This window comes from Seriola aureovittata, chromosome 14 (assembly GCF_021018895.1).
Source record: "Seriola aureovittata isolate HTS-2021-v1 ecotype China chromosome 14, ASM2101889v1, whole genome shotgun sequence".
Taxonomy (NCBI): Eukaryota; Metazoa; Chordata; class Actinopteri; order Carangiformes; family Carangidae; genus Seriola; species Seriola aureovittata.
Window position 1 is genome coordinate 2096999 of NC_079377.1, and position 23206 is coordinate 2120204.

Consider the following 23206-nt stretch of genomic DNA (forward strand, 5'->3'; position numbering starts at 1 on the left):
CAAGTAAACCTTTGTAGGACGAGTATTTTTATTCCTCCATACCAGTGACAGACACGATATCTCAGTAACGCCTTGATGGAACTTCTTCAAATTTGACACAAACGTTCACTTGGACTCAAGGATGAACTGATTAGATTTTGGTGGCTAAAGGTTTGGTTGACCTAAAAAAACAACATGATTTTTTTCTTGTGAACACAATATCTCAGGAACTCCTCAAGGGAATCCCTTCACATTGGGCACAACTGTTCACTTGGACTCAAGGATTAACTGATCAGATCTTGGTGGTCAAAGGTCAAGATCACGGTGACCTCACAAAACACGTTTTGGCCATAACTCAAGACTTCACAGTATTATGACATGAAATTTCACACAAATGGTTCATATTTTCTCTGACTCTGGATAAACAGGGATGTAACCTGGAACTAGTCTGAGTGGAGGAAGCAGACAACCACCAGGAGAGGATTCTTGTTTTCAGTTTGTTATGAGAATGTTACAGTTCTGTAGAGCATTGATTGCACAGTGTGAGGACATTTGTGAGTTATTGTGGAGAATTGAATCGATGGTTTTGAGACATTTAATGAACAGTTTCTGCAAAAAGAACAAAAGGGCTTCAAGTAAGAATAGAGACAATCAAGCTAGGCTCTATAATGAGTCCTGTGGCTAAGACACATACCGTATATTAAATGTCCCAGCAGCATAGTTACCTACAGCAATGTTGTTATTTCTCTCGTCTCATAGTGGAATGTGACCATTAACACAATTTAAATAAGTACACTTTAACAAAGTCAACATTGATGTTTTTTTTTCTAAATAAATTAAAATGATAAAAAAAAATTGCATTGGCCAATGCAGAACAGAAACAGAAATAAAATATACCTTGTTGTAAACACTACAGCTGCACACACACAGTGTGGCAACACATAACAGTTGTAATGCGGATGAGAAATATGTACAAGTATATAAGGGAATACTTCCTGTGACAACATGCGATTATCTGTTTCTGGTGCACAAATATTTACTGAATTACGTAAATTCAAATCAAATTAACTTGATGTTCTTCCCCATTGTCTGTGCATCGTGTACAGAAGTCCAAACATAAATACAAATTCATTTAGGATTATCCAGCATGTAAGCACAATATCTGCACACACGATCAATAATAAAGCAGGACCCACCTTCAGGCCCTCACCATCAGTGATCAGCTGAGAGTTACAGTTAAACAAATGACCAGAAACAGTGAACTTGAGGCTTTTGCAGGCCCCTGAGGTCTAGGGCCCCAGGACAATAGCCTGATCGGTAATTCAATCTTTGGTTATAAGCCACATGTAGACAGCCTATTAATGGACTTGCACTTTTAACACTTTTTCATGTATTGTAGTTGACACTAAATGTTATTTTACAGAGCTGTAATTAGTGTAGTAGTTCATTTTAGCAGACATCTGGCATCAATGATGTCATTAACGGTTAGAATAACAGCGATGAACAATGGTTTGACCTGTGGTGCATGTTCAGAGATGCACACATGGACTGTTAATTCAGTACTCTACTCTTCTACACACATCATTCTCCAAAGGCTTTTGTTTTTACCCATCACTGTCAATCAAGTTCTCATTCACAGGTGACAATGTGATTGTAAGGCATGCATTTTAGTGCAATGTCATTCAACGTTTTACATGACTCACTATTGAACTGTGTCATATGTACCCAGCAGAGGTCTCGGTGGGTCCATTTGACTCCTAGTAGCCAGATTCTATTGCCACAGGTTTCTCTAATCCAGTCTGTTGGATTGGCACTACTCTGTATAGAGAAAAGTGCATAAATCCATTTTGATAATCAAAATGGATTTATGCACGTTGGGCTCAGGCAGGTTTTTTCTCGTGGTCCACTTTGGATCAGGACCCAAAGACCTGTACTGTGCAACCTTGAACATATGCATTTCCATGTGGCCTCACAGTAGGGACTGCTGCTCGGGAGCATGGCCAAACCACATAAAGTAACAAGCTGTACCTTCAAGCTGCTGCTCCTCCACATTAACAGCTTTCCACAGGCAAACCACTGGAAGGCTGGTATTGTGAAGCGGTACAATCTGATTGGTCAGTTTTGAAACCCTGTAGCGAGTGAGGAATGGACTGGTTAAATGAAGAGGTGCAGGAAACAGGCACATATAGCAGCTTGAGGAGATGTATGTTTTACCACTCGCTGTGTGCTCCTCACTGGCTCTGATCATGGTCACATGACACAGCACAGGTGTCCCCGACTGTATGGTGATGAATTCACACTGTGAGAGTACTGTACAGTGTCATTTACATGCTTTTTGAAGTGATTTGGGAAAAGAGACAAATGATCTGAAGAGCTCAGTGTAGAAGTCAAGGAGGCCTAATTCTCACCAGCACACACCTGCTGCTACAAACCCTGACACCTCTTAACGACTCTGGATATCAATATCGTTCTGCATCATTAGTTCTTGTAGGGTTTGTTGACGACTTTGTCAATCCATCGCAGGAACCTGCTCACACGAGTGTACACCCCAGGGAAGGAGGGATTACCACAGCCGTGACCCCAGGAGATGACTCCTGTCAGCACCCAGCGGCCCCCCTCCCCCTGGCAAACCAGCGGACCCCCACTGTCGCCCTGGCAACTGTCCACACGGTGGCGCTCCGACAGGCTCCCGGCACACAGCATGCGGCTGGTGAAGCGGTCACCGTATCGCTTCTTACACCTCCAGGCTGGAAGCAGGGGGACCCACGCCTGGAGCAGGGTCCGGGAGTAGTCCGATTCTGGACAGAGGAAAAGCATGTGTCATTTACTCTGAGGCTGTAGTTCACATGTTGCATCTTGTTTAATTAACATGTAGAAATACAAATGATTTGTTAGTGCAGTGACTACATGCAGCTTCTGAAAAGTCCTGACACTGACCAGAGAGCGTTGTTGCATATTAGAATATAAATAAAATTTCTAAGTGAAAGGGCTGATTAGTACAACAGAGTATTAGGGCCACATTGATGAATAAAACATCTGAAATTTTGTGAATAAAGTCGTAATTTTGAGAATAAAATCATAATATTTCAAGAATAAAGTTTATTATGAGAATTAAGTTAAGAATAAGGGGGAAAAATCAGAAACTGTAAAATGAGGAACTTCATCCTGTGAAGTTCTACTTTAGGTTTCACTAATACTAGATACTTTATCTTTTGGCTGATCAACATCGCTATCATCATCATCATCATCATCATCATCATCAGCATCAGCATCAGCATCAGCATCATAATCAGGACATTGAAAAGATTGTGAAGAAACTGAGTCTGTTCTATTGTTAGACAAACAGCAGCTGCCAGAAGCATGACTTTTATTATGACCCTTTTTTCTTGAAATATTATGATTTTATTCTCAAAATATAATAATAATAAAATATTATTATTTATACATATATATAAATGTTTATAAATAATGCCTGGCAGCAACAACTGAAGCTAAAAGAAATGCTACCGATGCCTTGCCCAGAACATCGAGCGCAGTTCCATGGACAGACCATAAAAGAAACATCAGGGACGGCAGAAAGCTGCAGCCAATGGCTACGGATCAGGAGGAAAGACCCCGACCGGGCCCCAAGGTCTGAGGGACACACACCCAGGATTGACTAGCCTGTGGCGGGCCTGCCTCAGCAGAGGGTGTCTTGTGATTAAAAGGCCGAAAACACCTGATGACGCTAAGGTACACAACTAATGATGTGTCCCTAACATCCGCAGGTGGTCGTTAATATCTGCTGGTGATCCCTGACATCTGCTGGCGCTTGGCAATTTATCATCAGTGTAGTGCGGAGTTCGAGGGATAATCTCCATCTTGTCCTATGTTTTAATGTTATGACTTTATTCTCTAAATTTCTAAACTGCTGCACTGGATGGACAGATATGTAAGTGTTCATTAAGATACTAATGATGATGAAAAACCAACAGATGCAAAGTGATGTTCTACATTTTATCGATCCAATGATCTAAGCAGCGAAGGTACCTGTGATGCCCCAGCCAGTGATCACACAGGCAGCAGGCCTCTTCTCCCACTTGTTCCCTGGCTCCGGCAGACACACTGCACCGGTGTGAGGGTTGAATGCTACACAGTTACCCTCTGTACCTTTGAGCCTCAGCAGGGCAATGTCATACTCCCAGCCCTGACTGTGATACTTTCTGTGGACGACGATGCGTTCGGGGGACAAGGTGCGTTCAAAGTCATCCTGTTCCTCAGTGTGGTAGTCACCCAGGCGCAACACGTAGCGGGTCGGGTCTCTGCCGAATCTGGAGCAGCAAAGAAAGATCGGAAATGATGGTGTTAATAAATACCCATCATTTAATGCGCATTAGATGACATGTATGACCCACAAAACATGTTACTACAGGTCAGCAGGGCTTTCATTTTGGCAACATTAGGCACCCATAGTAAAAACCCTTTCATGTCACAGTGTCAAAAGGTGAATACAGGTGATTATTGGATTTGTTTTTACTTCAACATCTGAGTAACTGAATAAAATAAAACATTGTTTTGACTCTCATAATTTTTTTTGTGTGTGTGTGAAATTTACCAGAAAAAACCTTTTTCATAAATGATTTTAAGATTTCATTGTAAATTAATCTGAAAACTAGGAAAGAGTATTAGGAAAAAAAAGAAATGTGAAATTTTGAGAACAAAGTCGTAAAATTACAAGAATAAAGTTGTGAATTTGAAAAGAAAGAGTCATATATTAAGAGAGTAAAGTTATGATTTCAAACAGCTCCTTGTGATGTCTGTGTTTCAGCAGGTGACCATAAGAGGGAGCTGTCTCCTACCTCTTGAAGCAGTGTGCGGCGGTCACCACCCAGCAGGGGTTGATGAGTGAGGCTCCACACAGAGGATGGTTTCCTTTAGAATGAGACCTGAGCCACAGAGACACCTGCCAGGGCCACTCACCCCTGCAATCACACACACACACACACACGAACACACACACACACACACACACACACACACACACACACACACACAGACACACACACACACACACACACACACACACAGACACACACACACACACACACACACACAGACACACACACACACACACACAGACACACACACACACACACACAGACACACACACACACGCACACGCACACACACACACACACAGACACACACACACACACACACAGACACACACACACACACACACACACACAGACACACACACACACACACACACAGACACACACACACACACACACACAAAGACACACACACACACACACACACACACACACACACAGACACACACACACACACACACACACACACACACACACACACACACACACACACAGACACACACACACACACACACACACACACACACACAGACACACACACACACACACACACACACACACACACACACACTACATGTATTATAATAACACGTGTTTGTGTTTTCCGTGGCTGTGCAGGGATTTAAAGAGACAGTGAACTAACAGTGTGAATGTGTGTGAATGTGTGTGTTCTCACCTCAGTGACTTATCTCCTCCTATGATCCTGCGTCGACGACGCTGGTTATTGAGTCTCAGGCCACAGGTCTGCAGGGCCATGGCACTGTCTCTCACAGGATCCAGGGTGTAATCACAGATGACGCCTGCATCCTCATTGTGGTGACAGTCAAGTCCGTCTTGACCCACAGCCGTGCACTGGCCTAACGCCGTCTCTGCGCCGGAGCATCGGACGTTATCCAGATGGATGGGACCCTGGCCCTCACCAAAGTATGCCATGGATCGGGCCTTAGCCGTGCCGCTGAGAGGACAGCACACACAACACACACACACACACACACACACACACACACACACACACACACACACACACACACACACACACACACAACAGCATTATTATTTCTTCCTTATTGGTCAATAATGTATATGTTTTTTTTTTAAGTTTCCAGTAGGCCTACATGTATTTTATTTTGTCTGCTGTCCGCTGTTTCCTCTGTGACTGTACAAATCCTCATTTTTTATTTATATATTTCTCAAAAACACACTCTGGGTTTGTTAGTCAGTTTTTTTCCAGAAATAAATTTTATTATCTCAGACCCGATGAAAACTAAAGTGAGCTCAAAATGTCTTTCAAAATAAAGTCTTTTAATCTACCTTTTCTAAAGGACGCCTCTTCTCTGTGACCTGCTGTCTGTGTGTCTTTTGATCTGGCGGGTGATTTGCTTTATATAATCATCCTTATAGTCCAGCTGCTCGATTATGGCAAAAATCATAATCACAATTGTTTTGATCAATATTGCGATCACCGTTATTTAACATGATTACTCATTGACTTTGGAAACACCATACATTTATTGAACTTTAAAAAAAACTTTAGTCTTTTTAACAATGGACTTTCTTCAAGTTTAAATACAATTCAATGGAAGAAAAGAAAAATAATGGTGGGGGATGGTTTTTGTAGGGGGGGTGATATTTGTTGTGAAACAGGATGCGGCACAATAATGGTTTTATCTTGATTGTCTTGTTTTTATAATCGTTGGAAGACAAAACTGTAATTGAAAGTTAAAATGAGATTCATCACCCAGCCCTCCCTTATACGTTTAAAAAAAACAGGTTGTGCTGAACTGAACCAGCTTTTTCATCGTCATGACTACCTTAACGTGAAAAGCACCATATCAGTTTTCTTTTGAATCGGTGGACACTTCCTGAGCTTTTAGCTTTCTTAGGGAAACATGTCAGAGAGGGTGTAATATCATACTAACGTGAAGCCCAGCTGTTTACAAACTACGGCTGCATTGACGTCGTTCCAGCCGTCATCACACACGCTTCCCCACTGGCTGTTAATGAAGACCTCCACCCTCCCCTCCTTCCTGCTCTCTCCAGCAACCAGCCGCACCAGAGGACCTGCAAACAAAAGATGTGCTGGTGTTAGTTAATCATGAGGTTTCCAGACGCCTGTGAGTTGTGGCTTTTACAGGGAAACACACGCACATCTCATATGTGTGAAAACTTCTTCCCTCAGTAGAAAGAAGACAGTGGAGTGTGTGTACTGACCAGCAGGAGGCAGCAGGCCCGGTATCTGATCGGCATCGCCTCCTCTTTCACAGCGGACACCTACGTCCTCACTGTGGGAGCAGTCGTGCTCGCTCCACCCGGAGTGGCTGCACTCCAGTAAACCGGCCTCTGTTCCCTGACACCGCACCTCGTCCAGCAGGATCGTCCCTCGACCCTCTTCATACACCCCGTCAGGAGCCACCTCCGCCCGGCCCCTGCACACACCACCGCGCAGAAGAGAGAGACAGAAACACTGGTAAATGTGAGAAACTCTTTTGTGCAAATGCCCATGTTCGCTACAGGGTTCATTCAACTTGCAGAAAAGACTGATCTGTCGCAACAGAAGTGTATAAATTAGACTGATTTTCTCCAGAGTATGAAGAATACAACTTAAACTTAAAAACTCCTGCACACTGCAGGTTCTCACTGTCATGGAATTTACAGGAGTGCTCTTTGGGGGATATGTGTCTAATAATATAAAAAAAGAGTGTGTTTTTGACTTTTCATTAAGAAATGAAATGTTCTTTTTATTTTCATCTGATCAGAGACAACCACGTGCCACTGCAGGTTCTGCATCCACATTTCTAAACCTCTACAGGCTGATTTCAGTTCGTTGAAATCAGCTGGTAACGACACATAACATCATCATCAGATCTGTTGATTGTAATGTCAGACGGTTAGTCTGTGTGTGGAACACTTGCCCTTAAATATCCCTCCAGTCTATTTTTTGTTCTCACACTTGTTTGACCGTTTTTTTTGGTTCCTGCTTGTGTCAAAGTAATTACAGCATTTTTCCAAATGCGACTGACTTAATTAGCAATTTAGCATTGAAGTGCAGATTCAAATGAGGAAATGACCAAAAATGAAAAGACAAATCTTAATCTCAGTCTTAATCAGACCTAAAGCTACAGTAACATGGATCCAGTCACTTTAATTAAATGGTAAATCAGTCGAAACGGTTGAGCTGAATCATCACAGGGGTTCGTCCAGTCACTGACAGATTCCTAGTAAAGGTGTGAGTCTGTCTGAAGTAACTACGCTCTCCAGTGGATGAGCCCTGTTGACTGTGGTGACCCTGTGGCCTTCCAATCAATCCCAATCTTACACCAAAATTTCCACTTAAAGAAAAAATATGTCCTGGCAGATTATTGTGACATTTGTTAAGCTCATTCATGTTTCCAAGAGAAGGAGCTGTTTCTGAATTTGATTTACAATTTGACCTATGTTCCTACACTCAGCAATAATCATCGGTAGGGACCCAAAAAATGAGACAAAATGTGATTCTCTTGCAGGGTTTCTTAGGGTCGGATGAGGAGCTCAGAGAGGGAAGGTAGGTAGGAGGTAGGGAGCATGAGGGAGTAGAACTGCTGCTCTTTAGCAGTGAAGCCATTTGAGGTGGTTTGGGCATTTGATCAGGGTATCTCGTGGACCCTGGTAATCCAGGCCCATAAACATGCTGAAGGGTTTATACTACAGTGTATCCCAGGGAATTAGTTGGAGGACTTGGCAGAGGAGAAGGGGATCTGGACTACCTTGCTGTCACCACAACCAGGACCAAGATTTTAGACAGAAAACAGGATGGATGGATGGATAAACATAAATCTCCTAACCTCGCTTTTTGAATCCTATGTGTGAATGACCCGTAAGGCACAAAGCAGTAGTGACTCAGACGTAGTAATGCACTGACCTGAAGCCCAACTGTCTGCACACTACCTGGGCGTTGAGCTCGGTCCAGTTGTCGTCACACACTGTGCCCCATTCTCCGTGGTGGTAAATCTCCACACGGCCCTCCCAGTGACTGTCTGCTCCCACCAGGCGCACTGCACCGTCTGCAACCACACAGCAAAACACTTGCACTCTACAGATCACATGCTCAGGGAGCGCAGGACAAAAATCTCGTCCGTCTCATCCTTTATCTCCGTTCAGATCACTATCACATGTCTGGGGGGGGGGGGTTGTCAGTCGTCCAGGTCACAGGACATCTACAAGTGCTAAGTCAACAGAAACTGGACATATTGCCTCTCATCCGCTGACTGTCTGGGAGTCCTCCTCGGGTCAAGACTCAACAGACATCCTACATTTAAAGGACAATGAGGACAGCAGTGAGGAGAGGGGAGGAGTGATGGAGAGGTGATGGAGGTCATCTATGTCAAACTGGAACAATCGTCATAAAGAAGCGTTCAGCCATGTTCAGACCAACACATCGAAGGGTCTGCAGCCATGCTAGTGGCTCTGTGAGGCTGTACTTAGTGATGCTTTACGATATGTGCTAACACTAGCATGGCAACGCAATGCTAATGTGCTGATGTATATAATCTACAGACTAAGCACATGTACATCTCACAGTGATGGCTACAGTGTCTTCTGAGCTGAACGTGAGTCGGTGTGTTGTTGCTGGCTCTGACCTGTGTGTGGGTTGCAGGACACGCCCGCCTCTCCCACGTGGTCACAGTTGTGTTGCTCCCAGTTGTTGTGAGGACACTCCTCCAGTGAGAGCTCATTACCTGTACACTGGACCCCATCCAGTAAGATGGGACCAACACCCTGACCAATGTGGGCCCATGTCCATGCTTTGGCCACGCCCCTGTTGGTCAGGACAAACACACACCACCTTTTATGTGAAGCACAAGGTCAGTTACACACAACAATGTTATATTTTTACTATAACATGCTATTATTTATGCCAATGTAGAGTACCCAGCATGCAATTGTGCAATACAAAAAAAAATATGTTAGAATGCCAAATAAAGTTACATCCAAGATGTATTATTGGGACATTAAAAACAAAATCTAAAATGTCAGCTGATTCTTTTCTGCTGCTGGGAACAGAAACGGGATTTTTCCAGTTTTAAAAGTGGTAGTTTAGTTATCGATTGTCTCGTGTGCCTGTGTGCAGGTAGACTGTTTATATTCTCTGTCTTCACTGACAGATGCCAGTGAGGCGCCACAGTTTGATCTGACACTCTCTGTGCAGCAGCAGTACAGCAGTTATCTCTTACCCGAGGCCTAGCTGTCTGCACACCACCTCGGCATCGGTGTCATCCCACTGGTCCTCGCAAATGGTTCCCCACCTGCCATCACGGTACACCTCCACACGGCCCTCAAAGTCCTCCAGACCTCCCACCAGCCTCAGAGGGATGCCAGTGCCTGAGACACAAAAGGCAAAGCAACATCTGAGCTAATTATATACGTACTGATCAAATATGGTGTTGTTTATGGAAAGATCTCAGACCCTGGGTATCTGTGTTGGTGGGCACATGCTCTTAGACCTGTATGTCCCTGGCCCCTGGTGTATTTTAGTCAGCTACTGTACTGTGCGAAGGTTTGAGACATTTTTAGATGGTTAGATTCTTCGTCTGATCAGCACCAGAGTCATAAAGAACCATCTTCAGAAGCAAAGAAGAGCAGATACTCTGCCCTGATCTCAGCATCATGGAGTCAGTCAGGGATCACTTGAAGAGACAGAGACACTGAGACAGACTGAATCCACAGAAGAACTGAGGCAGGTACTCCACGATGCTGGAACGACCTACCGTACCTGAGAAAGTGTTCAGGTGTGTGAGGAGGAAGGGAGCTGAACGACAAGTGGACTTCTGCGAGGAAACTAGTACAGCCAAAAAAGCCCAGTTCTGGTTGGTTGGTTTTTGTTATAATCTATTACTAGGTGCTGAAGGAATACTGAGGACTGAGGTTTCAGAAAAAAGTGTTTCTCTATGGCCGGCAGAGCGGTTATACGACACGTGTCTGTTCTGATCTGTTCCTCTTTGTTTATAGACGCCCTGGTCTCACCTTCAGGTTCAGCACAAATCACTCCTGCTTCATTGCCATGGTTACAGTCACCGGTGACAAACTTCCGGCTCCGGCACTCCAGTAGGGATTTCTCATTACCACGGCAACCCAGACGCTCATAGTGGAAGACGGATCCTGGGCCAAAGTAGGATTGCTGCAGGGCTGTACCAATCTCACTGCACGGAAAGCAAACACACACACACATAGTTGTCTTTTAAACACACACACACATACACACACACACACACACTCAAAGCAAACATGACACAAGGCCAATGAAGAAGCCACAACAAACTGCACAGAGAAAATAGAAAACACAGTGGTAGCTCACTGAAAAGAACAGCTGGTGACTTCCAAAGTCTATAAGGTCCGACCTCAGTGTGTAATTGAGTTTATTCAGCTTTCAGCCTGGGGTGAGAAAAGTCAATGAGCAGTGGACGGAGGGCCCACTGTGTCCGCCCTCAGTGACCTGTGGGGACTGGAGCCGGCTTTATACATGATGCAAGGGATTAACAGGAGTCATGTGGTTTTCACCTATAGATCAGCATCAGACTTCATCCACTGACAGCACCACCACGACACTAGAGGTACGGCACATGATCAGGCCTGATCATGATTTAAATCATACTCATCACAGTGACTGTGTTTGTGCGGGTAACTTCTCCCTCTGTCCTGAATGCTTGAGAAACTGCTGCTGCAGTGGAGATGTTTTCCTCAGATATAACTGAGCCTTTCTTCAAACTGCTTCATGCTGTTTTCACTCTCAGTGCTCTCTACCACCATCAGACAACAACAGCTCAGGCTACGGCACAGGTCTTGAATCGGTGTCAGTATCTCTGTAGCCCTGATGTGATAGTGTGTCTACAGGATGCTTGTCTCTGTAGCTACGCCATGAGTGCTCAGTGATGTCACTGACATTGAAGGTGACAGTATAACAGTGACAGTATGGGACCTTTTAGTTAATCTGTTTAGGTTTAATAACAATATACTGAAAGTATATATACAGTATATATAACGTCAAAGTACTCATTATGCAGAGTAGTATATACATATATATATATATATATATATATATATGTATATACTGTACATACATACTGTATATACATACATATTGTACCGGGCACCACTCAAAAGTATTATAATTATGAAAACTACTGCATCAGTGTGTACAGTATATAGTATTTACTGTTGTATGTGGTTGAACTGGAGCTAATTTAAAGTACTTAATTTCCTGTAAAGTAATTTCAGCCCATCATATTGTATTTGTATTTCATTTTATTTAACTGAGTTAAGTACAAGTTTATATTTAACTACAGTGCTGTACTCAGTTACACTGTACCACTGCAATAAGGGATCCGATCAGGGGGACTGTGTCGCTGTGTCTAAACAAAGTTCATTTTCAGACCAGGGTCAGACCAGCGCAAGTCATAATATTTAGTACGAGGCCAATCAGTGAAGTTGTTTGTAACATTTGTTTTGAACGTTGTGAATAAAAATCTCTCAGTGGAAAAACTGAATGAGAGGCCCCCACATGCAGGTGATGTTTACAGCAGCATTTCAGACAAAAAACCACAAACCAAATCTGAAATTTCTAACTCAAAGACGTGTGTGAGTGTGTGACACTGTCCTCACCCCAGTCCCAGCTGTCTGCATATGACACTGGCATCTCGGTCAGTCCAGTGTGTGTCACATACTGCCCCCCACTGGCCATTCAGGTAGACCTCCAGACGCCCGCTGATGCCTGATGACCCCCCCACCAACCTGGCTGCACCTGCAAAGAACAGGAAGAATTTCCACAAGTAACCCTGTTCTAATACAGCATATCACAAGCCACACCTCCCCATCAGAGTCAACAGGCTCCATCCATCCATCCTCAGACACCTGAAGCCCACCCCCCCCCCCCCCCCCCCCAGCTCACCCTGATGGCAGTCGCAGTAGGCCCAGCCGATGGCACCGGAGCTCTGCCTGAAGAAGCACCAGGGGTTGGCCTCCTGGTCCGGGTTTCGGCATAAGTTGTGGTCTCCAAGGCCTCGGCCCGGGTACTGCCGCATGTAGTCTGGGAAGTCTGTCCACTTCAGACAGGGGGAGCCTGAGTCCGTGTGGGAAACTGAGCCATTGTAGTATCCCAGTTCTTCAAAGCCTTCTGAACAGGACAGTGTAGCTGCAGACACAGTCACACAGTCTGTATTCACTCAATCACCTTACACGAAGAACAACAAAACACTGAGCTCTGAGTTATAAGAAAGAATTAGATTAAATTGAATTTGTAATTCAAAACACAGACAAGACAAATTTAGTTAAAATCATGACTGTTTCTTTGTTATTAGAAACCAACTTCCTCTCTCTTTAAAAGCCTGTACACAAAGCACAACAGTTTGTCTGTCCAACACTGAATCACAGCAGGACTTGGATTCTGAGGTGTGATGCACATCACAGCCTCTAGGGGCCACTAGTGAAGCTTTACAGTGTGAAGATAAATGATTCCAGAGAAGATCTGGTTTGTACGAGGAGTCGTACGACAGCGTGGAGAGAGAGGGGGTTTCTGACGCTGTTTATACTCCGATCACAAGTGATGCTGACTCTGCTGTCGTGTGTATACAGCCCTGTGTTCACCGAGGAGGTGATGAGTCATGGGGCAGGATGTTTGTGTTGCACAGCAAGGAAAAGTGGTCCAGTGTGTGTCTGTTTGAGAATTCATCCAGCGACAGCCAGAGCCGATTAGATTTTGGTGCTCAAAGGTCAAAGGTCAAAGGCATGGTGATCTCACAAAACCTGGTTTTGGCCTTGTGAACGCAATCTCTCCATAACGCCTTGAGGGAATTTCTTCACATTTGGTAAAAACGTGCACCTGGACTGAAGGACGAACTGATTAGATTTTGGTGGCTAAAGGTCAAAGGTCAAGGTCTGGTGACATCAGAAGACATGATTTTGGCCTTGTTAATGCAATATCTAGAGAACTCCTGAAGGGAATCCCTTCAAATTTGGCACAAATGTCCATGTGGACTCAAGGACTAACTGACTACATTTTGGTGGTCAAAGGTCAAGGTCAGTGTGACATCACAAAACACCTTTTAGACTTCACACAGTAATTATGACAAAATGTCACACAAATGGACAACCATGAGGAGGTGATTTTAGTTTTTTATTAAAACAATGATAGTACCAGCAATCTGAACATTAAATGAAAATACAATTCTAAACAAATCTTCTATATAAAGATCTGAGTGAAAAGTGTGTTTTAATTGTAGTGCAGACACAGGGAAGAAGCTGTGAGCTGTCAGTTCAAACTCTTTAACCTCACTGACCTGCTGGTGGGTCTGTCATGGTTTTGAATTTCAGTCTGCTCATTCATCCTTTTATTCATTCATTCAGTTGTTTGTGCATACATGCTCTGAAGAATCAGAACCCACCCACCTCTAAGGAAAGACTTTTACATCTGCCTCTTGAGTCGAGCTCTTGAGTGAACTGTGACAGGCTCAGCCATTACAGCCTCATGATGTGTGATCAACCACTGTTCAAATCCAAAGAACTTTATTTCTAATTCTAGTGGAGATCTAGTGGAGATGGTGTCTAAAGATACCAGATGTGTCAGGCTGAAGTTTTTGGAATATACATCCATCAATCCGTAGCACTCAGCCCCGTCAGGGCGGCTGGAGCCCATCCTAGCTGGCAGTGGGGGAGGTCCAGGTACTAGGACTGACATTCTGCGCAGGGCTGATATATAGAGACAAACAACAGTTCTCTTTTAGAGTTGCCACTTAACCTAACGTGCAGGTCTGTGGACTGTCGGAGGAAAACCAGCAGGCACAGGAGTTTGAACCCAGAACCTTTCTTGCAGTGAGGTGATAGTACTAACCACTGCACCATCATGGCTTTGGGGGAAATACAGAGGGATGCAAAAGTCTGAGACCACATCCCCATTCACTTGAATGTTTCAAATAATGCAGCAGACATATTGGAATAGAATATTTCCCTCAGATGAAATGGTGAGGCAAAAAAATGGGGTCTAGTTTTAAATAGTTGTAAATATTATGGAACAAAAATATTTATAATACTGTCAGACAGAGTTGTATAAGAACCTTGGCGCTACTTAAAGGGAAACAGCTCCTAAACTGACTCTGAAATGTAATTTTAAATTCCGCCCGATCTCATGGCAGACCTCTCTACACTGACCTCAAGTTCCACCATCAATAATAATGTGATGATATACTGTAATGTATATCATCACATTATTATTGATATACTGTAATGTAATGTATATACTGTAATATAACTGTCAATGAGTATTTGACATTTTAATGCAGGACTTCTACTTGTCAGAGAGTTTTACATTGTGATTCTGTTACTTTTACTAAAGAATCTGAGCACTGGTCTCAGTCCTGCCTCTCTGTGGTGCTGACCAGACTCTCCTCCTGTAAATGGTTGTTTAGGTTGGAGGACTTGTTGTTCTGTGCGGTAATTATCACTGGGTTTGACTGAAACCTTTTAAACCTATTTGAGTCATGCTTCTTGTTTACATCTGTCAATACTATATAACTGTCATAACGGCGAAACTCACACGACACAGAGGCAGGGGAGAAATTTTGATGATGTTTGTTGTGAAGCAAACACGGACTCAGGGCTATACAGAAATTATGTCTACAATTTTGGTAATTTTTTTCCATAAATACTTGGTATGGAAGAACCTGACGGCCCTGCACAGAACCCAGACCTCCACCTCATCCCACACCTTTAAGATGAACTGGAACACCAACTGTGAACCAAATCTCATCACCAACATCAGTTAAATGATAATCTAGTGCAATCACTTATTATGATTTCAATGTAATTTTTAATTAATCAAGGTCAGCTTGTAGAGATTTGTTGTTGATTTGTGTTCACTTCGACATTAAGCTATTTTTCTGTTTATCTGTGTCCAACAATCCTAATATTACATCAGCAGTGATTGAATGCTGTGAATCTAGGTTCTACACTTGCATTAAAGGTCCATATAGTCTAAAGGTCTCTGACCATGTGTTGTTTGATTATAGATCAGGTCTAGGTTCTATATTAATACAGTGAAAGTATCAAAGCCTCAGTCCACAGAGAAATGCACACAGCCTGTATTCAGAAACTGAGCCTTAAAACCAGCCGTCAGGACTTCTGGAACTTTGTGATGTCACAACAAAGCAGTCACTGCCCCAAGCCCCGCCCACCTGAACCCACCATCCAACCTTGTAGGATTTGGTTTCTCTGAGTGTTTACCTGAAATCTGCTATATTTTTATTCCATCACTCAGAAAACAGTCAGCCAATCAGAAGACAGGCTCAGAGCCTCCTCTCTTCTGATTGGCTCACCAGCCTGTTGTTACTAGAGCTCCAGAGAGAAGCCTGAGAGAGGAGATGTAAAACTAGACTGAGATGGTTTTTGGTTCTTATAACCACAAATATATCTTCTTATGGATCAACACTTCAAATAAAACACTGGAGAAGAGGAAAATATGGATTCAAGACTGATTCAACTGTGAATGCAACAGTCACAGATTCTCACCTCTGTCTAGGTCAAACTGTTTCTGTCCTTGCAGTCGTGCCATAATTCTGGATATCCTTAACCTCGACCAGCCAGTCTAATCTAGTTTGCTGCATACAGTCTCGTCTTTATGCTGTTGGTCTTTGCAGCCGTCTCTGTCTCATCAGCTAAGCATCCTCCAGTCATGGCATGTTTTCACCCCCACCACCACCAGCAGCCTGTGAAGCCATATGTGCCTGTAGCTCACAGTCACAGTTAAAGCGGTGGAGGCCCTGCAGAATACCTGACTGTCTTGCTTCATGGTTTATGGCAATAAGGTTTCACCACTGATGGGAAAAGTTCCACTGACTTTATAGCTGTCAGACACTCACTGGGAAATGGATGAGCTGACTGTTGAGTATTATATGCTTTGGCAGCTGCATTGGCAAGAACCTACATGTGCCAGTGTTGAGTAATTGACTGTAGGACTCTAAAGTCTGAGTAAATCAGGCTGGTTCTCGTGTGTGAACCAGTCACAGGAAGCAGTTTTATAGATCAGTTTTACAGTTGGCAGGGCTTCTGGTTGCTATTAAGTGTCTTCCCTGCATTTCAGCAACATTGTCTTGTTAAACCACCATCTGCCCACCAGACCAACGTGGCGTGTTTTACATGTGAACGTATCAGTCTAGTCTCATAATCTGAGGCAGTTAATGAAGGTCCTCATGTACAAAACATAAAGAAACAATCAGAGTTCAACAACAGTCAGTTCAACAACAGTCATCACCTGAGCAGCTATTGTTTTTTATCCCAGAGGATCATGTAAGCTTATAGGCTTATATATGGGACTGTCCCCAATGATCAGTCCTGTTAGAAAAATGTGAAATGTGTCTTTAATCTCTGATCCACCCAAGCAACAACCTCTGGGGCTGAAAAATGAAGCCAACACTGAAGAACCAAAAGCTGCTGTTCTCGCATGTGAAAATGTCCAACTTTACAGCAGAAATAAACATGTTTACAGCCTGGTACAAAAACAGCTTCGGTCTCTAGAGCTAATTTCCTCCTTCATGACAACTGTTTATATAACTCACAAGTTTACATCTTATTAAGGCTGAAAGTTGTGTAGAATTTGGGGCGTGGCCTCTTTGAGTGACAGGTGGGTGAGCATATGATTGCCATAAACAGTTGCTAATCCAATATTTGTCTGTGGCAGGACATCCATTACATTGAAGAGTATAAGACACTAAAAATCTATGTCCTATTTTATGCACAAGATTTTTTTTTTCTGGTTTTTAATCATTTTCAGAAACCCAGTTATTTTTTTTCCCACAGAACATTGTGGTTTAACACCAGTGCTGAGATGACACATTTCAGTAAACCTCATGACATGTAGATATTCACCCCCCTCCCCCCAAAAAAAACAGACACACACATGGATAAAGAGTTTGAGATGACTCTTACCTTCACTCTGCACAGCATTCAAGTGTCCACCTTCAGAGACCTGTGGAAGAAACAATCAGGATTCATAAGAAGAAGAAGAACACAACGCTCTTATTATACTGCAAAGCTTTTTACACTGTTTTCCTGCCATAAATCTAACTTTCATCAAAGGCACTGAAGACCCTGGAGCCCACATTATGGAAGTTTCCTCGTTGTTAAATTAGTTGTACAACTGATGCCAGCTTGAGCCAGTTTCAGTGAGTAGTGTATAATGAGGTTTTCATTCACAAAGCTGAGTCCCCCGTCCTCAGACTCACTCCCTTATGTCTGAACTATCGCTGTCAGTGCTGGGACATGTGATGAAGATGTTTCTATATATATCTATATTTAGGCTGGGGATAGGGACAGGTTGTGGTGGCAGCAGGCTGAGCAAGTTATAGTCCAGACGTCCCTCACCCTCGCTGTATTTTCCAGCTCCTCCTGCAGAAACCTGAGGCCTTCCCAGACCAGATCAGATATATAGTCTGTCCAGTGTGTTTGGAGTCTATAGCCTGGTGTCTCCTACCAGCTGGACATGGAAAACCTCACCATCATACCGATCAGTGGAGAAGCTGATCATGCTGCAGCAGCTGTGTGATAATGTTGATGATAATGATGATAAATGATAATGTTTTGCTGTGAAACTCAGTCTCTGTTGATGTCCATTGGATCTGTAGTGAAACCAAGCTGAGTACAGCTGACAGATTTCATACACAGGAGGAAGCAACACACTTTTCAGAGCCATCTGTTTAATGTTTGTGGTTGTTTACTCCTTTAAGCTTATTTCCTACTTACAGCAGCAGCTGCAGTACGTGTGGAGCTCCACTAAGATTTTCCTCTTTTTTTTTAATGTTGCTCTGATTTTGTTGCATTGTGTCTTCAGGTCGGGTCTGAACAAGGCAAGATTAAGTAAAGTACACACTGTTCAAGGTGCGGTGAACAAACTTATCTGTAGCCTTTTGTATGAAATTTGCTTAAACATAAATTCAGGATAGAAGAGATGAAATACAAATCATGATCAAAAAACGTCCCTGAGAGCTCAACACACTGCTACTTAAGAAAACACATGTAAACAGACAAAACTGAGCTGCAGATACTCACAGCACAACACAAGTGTTTCCGGGGGAAACTAAAAACTGATGAACCTGCTGGCATGCACTGAACAATACTTTGTGACTTTTGAAGTTAAAACCATTGAACAAGTGCACATGATGTTTTATAATACATCCATGCAACGGCATCTCAGCAGGTTCATCACTTTTATTCCTTTTTTTAAAGTTATTTTTTGCCTTTATTCTGATGTAACTGTGAGAGAGAGAGAGAGAGAGAGAGAGAGAGAGAGAGAGAGAGAGTTTTTGTCTGTTTGCATGTGTTTCGTTAAGTTGCAGTTCTTTGAGCTCTCAGGGCCACCGTACTCTCTCAGTTACAGTGCAGGTACCGCAGTAATGAGGCGAACACACTCTGCATGGACATGAACATCTGTTTTGGATTTAAAAGCAGTAAGTCACAGATGTCTGTATGTGACACAGTGTGACACACAGGACATGGAGTAAACTTCAAAAAAAATGAAAGCAGATTATTACTGAGTGTTAGTGGTGCTACTAATCAACATTGGTTTATCATAAGATGATGGGGAATACTTGGGCCATCTGGGGTATAATCAAGCTGAGGAGCTGCCTGGGGCCACAGGGCCACCAGAGGGCCCCCAAACTAGTAAATGAAAATCCTGTGTTCACATCTTGTGGTAGATATTTAGGTAAGCTACTGTGTGTTCTCTGGGTTTAGGTTTAATATGGCAGGCTAGTTTCTTGTGTCTTGGATTTGATTGGAGTGTGGGGGATTAGAGGCTTGTATCCGAAACAACCTCTTACCTGAGGGAGCTGTTCAGCTGTGGTGTGTCACTCACACACACATCTGCAGCGATGTGATATGAATAAAAGTGAGAGCAGACTTTGACCTGCTGATAGTATGAAGCAGACCAACCACCAGTGAATGAATGAATGAATAGGCGGACTAGTATTCAGACATATTTTATGTCTTCTCTGTTCTCCGGCACCTTGGAGCAGTGAATGAAACATTGACTGTGATCTTAAAGTGCTGACTCACACCTTGAATTTGTTGCCCTTGAGGCTGTTTATATGCAGTAAATGCAAGGAAGATTGCAGGGATGTCTTCCAACACTTTCAGGGCTATGCATAAGAAGGACTTGTCCTACACTCTTCAGCCAGCAGTGGTGCAGTCCACTCTTTAAAATCCCTCTGGGCTGCACTGTAGATGCATAGATGTGCAGTTTATCTGAAAATGTTTGTAATTTATGCATCAATGTTGAGTCTTCACACACAAAAGACTGAATATAGCCTCTGCTCTCGTATCCTGATTATGAGTGTTCATCATCTCTGAGTACTGCATGCTTTCATATCCAGCAGACTTGACTACTGTAATGCTCTCCTATCTGGTCTCCACAAAAACATCATAAACCAGCTGCAGCTGAATGGGAATCTGGTGCCTGAGTCCTGACCAGAACCAGAAGGAGAGAACACACCACACCTGTGTTAAAGTCTCTACATTGTTTCCTGTCAGCTTCTGTTTTGATTTTTAAAATCCTTTTCCTTGTTTTTAAAGCCCTTGCAGCGGCAGATACGTCCCACATGCTGACACTATATGAACCAGTACGGCCCCTCAGGTCCACTGGTACCAGTCTGTTGGTTGTTCTGAAGCGCAGGACTCAAACCTGTGGTGAGGAAGCTTTTAGCTTTTATGCTCCGAGCCAGTGGAACAATCTGACCTGAGAGCAGCTTTAAATGTAAACTCGAAATGTTCCTCTTCAGCCTGGCTTTTCTTAAATAATTAGTCACTTTATTTTATTCACTCATTTTATCCTGATTATTTTGTAAATTGTATTTTATTCTATTTCATCTGTTCTATTCTTGTTAATTTTCTTATTTGTTTGTTTATTAATTGTAGCTTTTTTAATTTATTTTATTGTATTTCACTGTCAGATTTCTTATTTGATTTGTCCTTTTCTTTTCATCTGTGAAGCTCTTTGAACTGCACTGACCTGCATGAAAAGTGCTGTACAATTTAATTGATTGATTGATTGATTGATTGATTGATTGATTGATTGATTGCTAGATATACTGTTCACCCAGATATGAACACCTGACAGGCTGCACTGTAAATGCAGTTTTTGTGTCTTCACACACAAAAGACTGAATATACCTGCTGTTCATGTATCCTGACTATATTTACATATCGCTATTGGACTGGATGTAACATACTGTTGCTCAGTCTGTCTGTGTTAATATGTTAATATCCCCCTCTTTACATTCATTTTCTTCCCTATCTTCTACAATAAAACGACTGTTTCTTAGGCCGGCTCATCTGATGCAACAACACCTTCACTCAAATATCTGAGTGTGAAACGTTTCGGTCCGTGTGTTTATGCAGAGCTCAGGCTGCTTGGCAGTAAAACGTGTATGACTCAGGGAGGGACAATCCACAGATCCTGGAGCAAACAAAACAGTCAGTTCTGATCCCTCTTTGGAAACTGACCATGTCACCAGTTCATGTTTATTTCTAATTGTGGTAAATACTCTTCAATGTGTTGTTATCTGAGTCTGACTAAAGAGAGAAGACTAAATAAAATCTTAAGTGAGCAATGAATTATGGAGCGAAAGGTAAACACCAACCTGTGGTTTCCACAAGTGATCAAACTTTATTTCCTTGTTAGACTTTGACAGAGTTGTTATATTTATCTATTCATAGTGAAAAGACGACTTGCTGTGTGAGGTATCAGGTGTGGATCTATGTGTCAGTTGATGTGTTTAAAGTTTGGGAGACCTCCAGGTGTATGCAGATTTCTTTCTAAAGGTAACAGGGCGGGAATAATCAGGTGATAAGAGGTACAATGGAGAGAGTGAAACTGCTAAAGTCATATCAAACCTTCAGTCAAAGACCTGATAGTCTGAGCATGTGAATCTGTGGAATGAGTCTACATGCACAGGTTTGAATATCTGTATCTGTGTTTTTTTATGTTTTATTATTATATTGCACGTGTACAGAGCAGCCTACATCGCATTGTACTGTATGTTATTATTGTATAAAGTATTTCTAAATTATTTCATTTGTTTTAGATTCTATTTCTATTCTTATTTTGTTTCTTATTACATTTTCCCCTCGTGCTATTCTTTCATGTCATGTCATTTGAATTTCTTCTATGGTGGATCAATAAAGGTACATCTTATCTAATCTTAATATATATATATGTGTGTGTGTGTGTGTGTGTGTGTGTGTGTGTGTGTGTGTGTGTTCAGTAATTGTGATGAACTTGTTGCCTTATTGCCTCTGGAAATCAGCAGTGCTACACACAGTTTACTGAACACAATGACCCAGATAATTGTTTCTATTTTCCTTCTATTTTCAGTTATAAAGCTAAAAAGTGATTTTCAGGAAACTTCCTATAGAGGCATTATGGGATGACAGAACCATGAGGTGTTACAGTTCTGTAGTTCACTTATAGCCCATGGCGCTAAATCAGATGGGCGCTCAAAATCCTCCGTGACACACAAACGTGAGAAAAGCTGGTCCGGGCTAAATGTCAGATTGTAAACATCAGGCTGCAGCCCGCTTACCTCAGCAGAGACGCACAGGACCAGTAACAGGCAACAGGGGACGAACCCGGGCACGACTTTCCTCCGGTCCATCCTGCCGAAGAAACCATCTCCTCCACACCTTCCGCACACACCTTCACCACCTCCACCCGCTCTCTGACAGTCTCTCCTCTCCGGCCGGTAAGAAACTAAACGGGGAAACGCGCACACAGACACCGGCTCCGGCTGAGGTCCGCGCTGAACTCAACTCCAGACATCCAACCCGCTCCAGAGCTAAAAATGACGCGCTGTTGTCGAGGAAGGGACATAACTCTCTCTCTCTCACTCTCTCTCTCTCTCTCCCTCCCTCTCTCTCTCTCTCTCTCTCTCTCTTCTCTCTCTCTCTCTCTCTCTCGCTCTCTCTCTCTCTCGTCCCCCCCCCCCCTCACACACACACACACACACACACACACACACACACACACACACACACACACACAGTCTATCTCCATGACAGGGGACATTACATTAACTTACATTCATTTCCTGGATACTTATTTTAACCTTAACCATAAATACTAGGCTACTTCCCCAAACCTTCCTTAAAGTGCCCCTAACCCTTAACCTAATCTAAACCTAAACCTAAACCTTAATTCCAAACCTAAACCATAATCTAAACCTAAACCTTAATCTAAACCTAAACCATAATCTAAACCTAAACCTAAACCTTAATCTAAACCTAAACCATAATCTAAACCTAAACCTAAACCTTAATCTAAATCTAAATCTAAACCATAA

General features: G+C 42.9%; 1 protein-coding gene across 1 annotated transcript; it reads right to left on the minus strand.

Moving 5' to 3' along the window:
- Positions 1 to 560: 560 nt before the first annotated feature.
- si:ch211-51a6.2 (neurotrypsin) lies at positions 561 to 22756 on the minus strand. Its single transcript, XM_056396385.1, has 14 exons — positions 22451 to 22756; positions 17802 to 17841; positions 12775 to 13017; positions 12489 to 12627; positions 10854 to 11029; positions 10064 to 10211; positions 9470 to 9648; positions 8752 to 8893; positions 7065 to 7279; positions 6773 to 6914; positions 5530 to 5808; positions 4818 to 4940; positions 4009 to 4289; positions 561 to 2777 (listed from the first exon to the last, which is right to left on the minus strand). Exons 1-14 carry the CDS (start codon positions 22520 to 22522, stop codon positions 2458 to 2460), a joined length of 2499 nt encoding a protein of 832 aa, XP_056252360.1. The 5' UTR covers positions 22523 to 22756; the 3' UTR covers positions 561 to 2457.
- Positions 22757 to 23206: the final 450 nt, after the last annotated feature.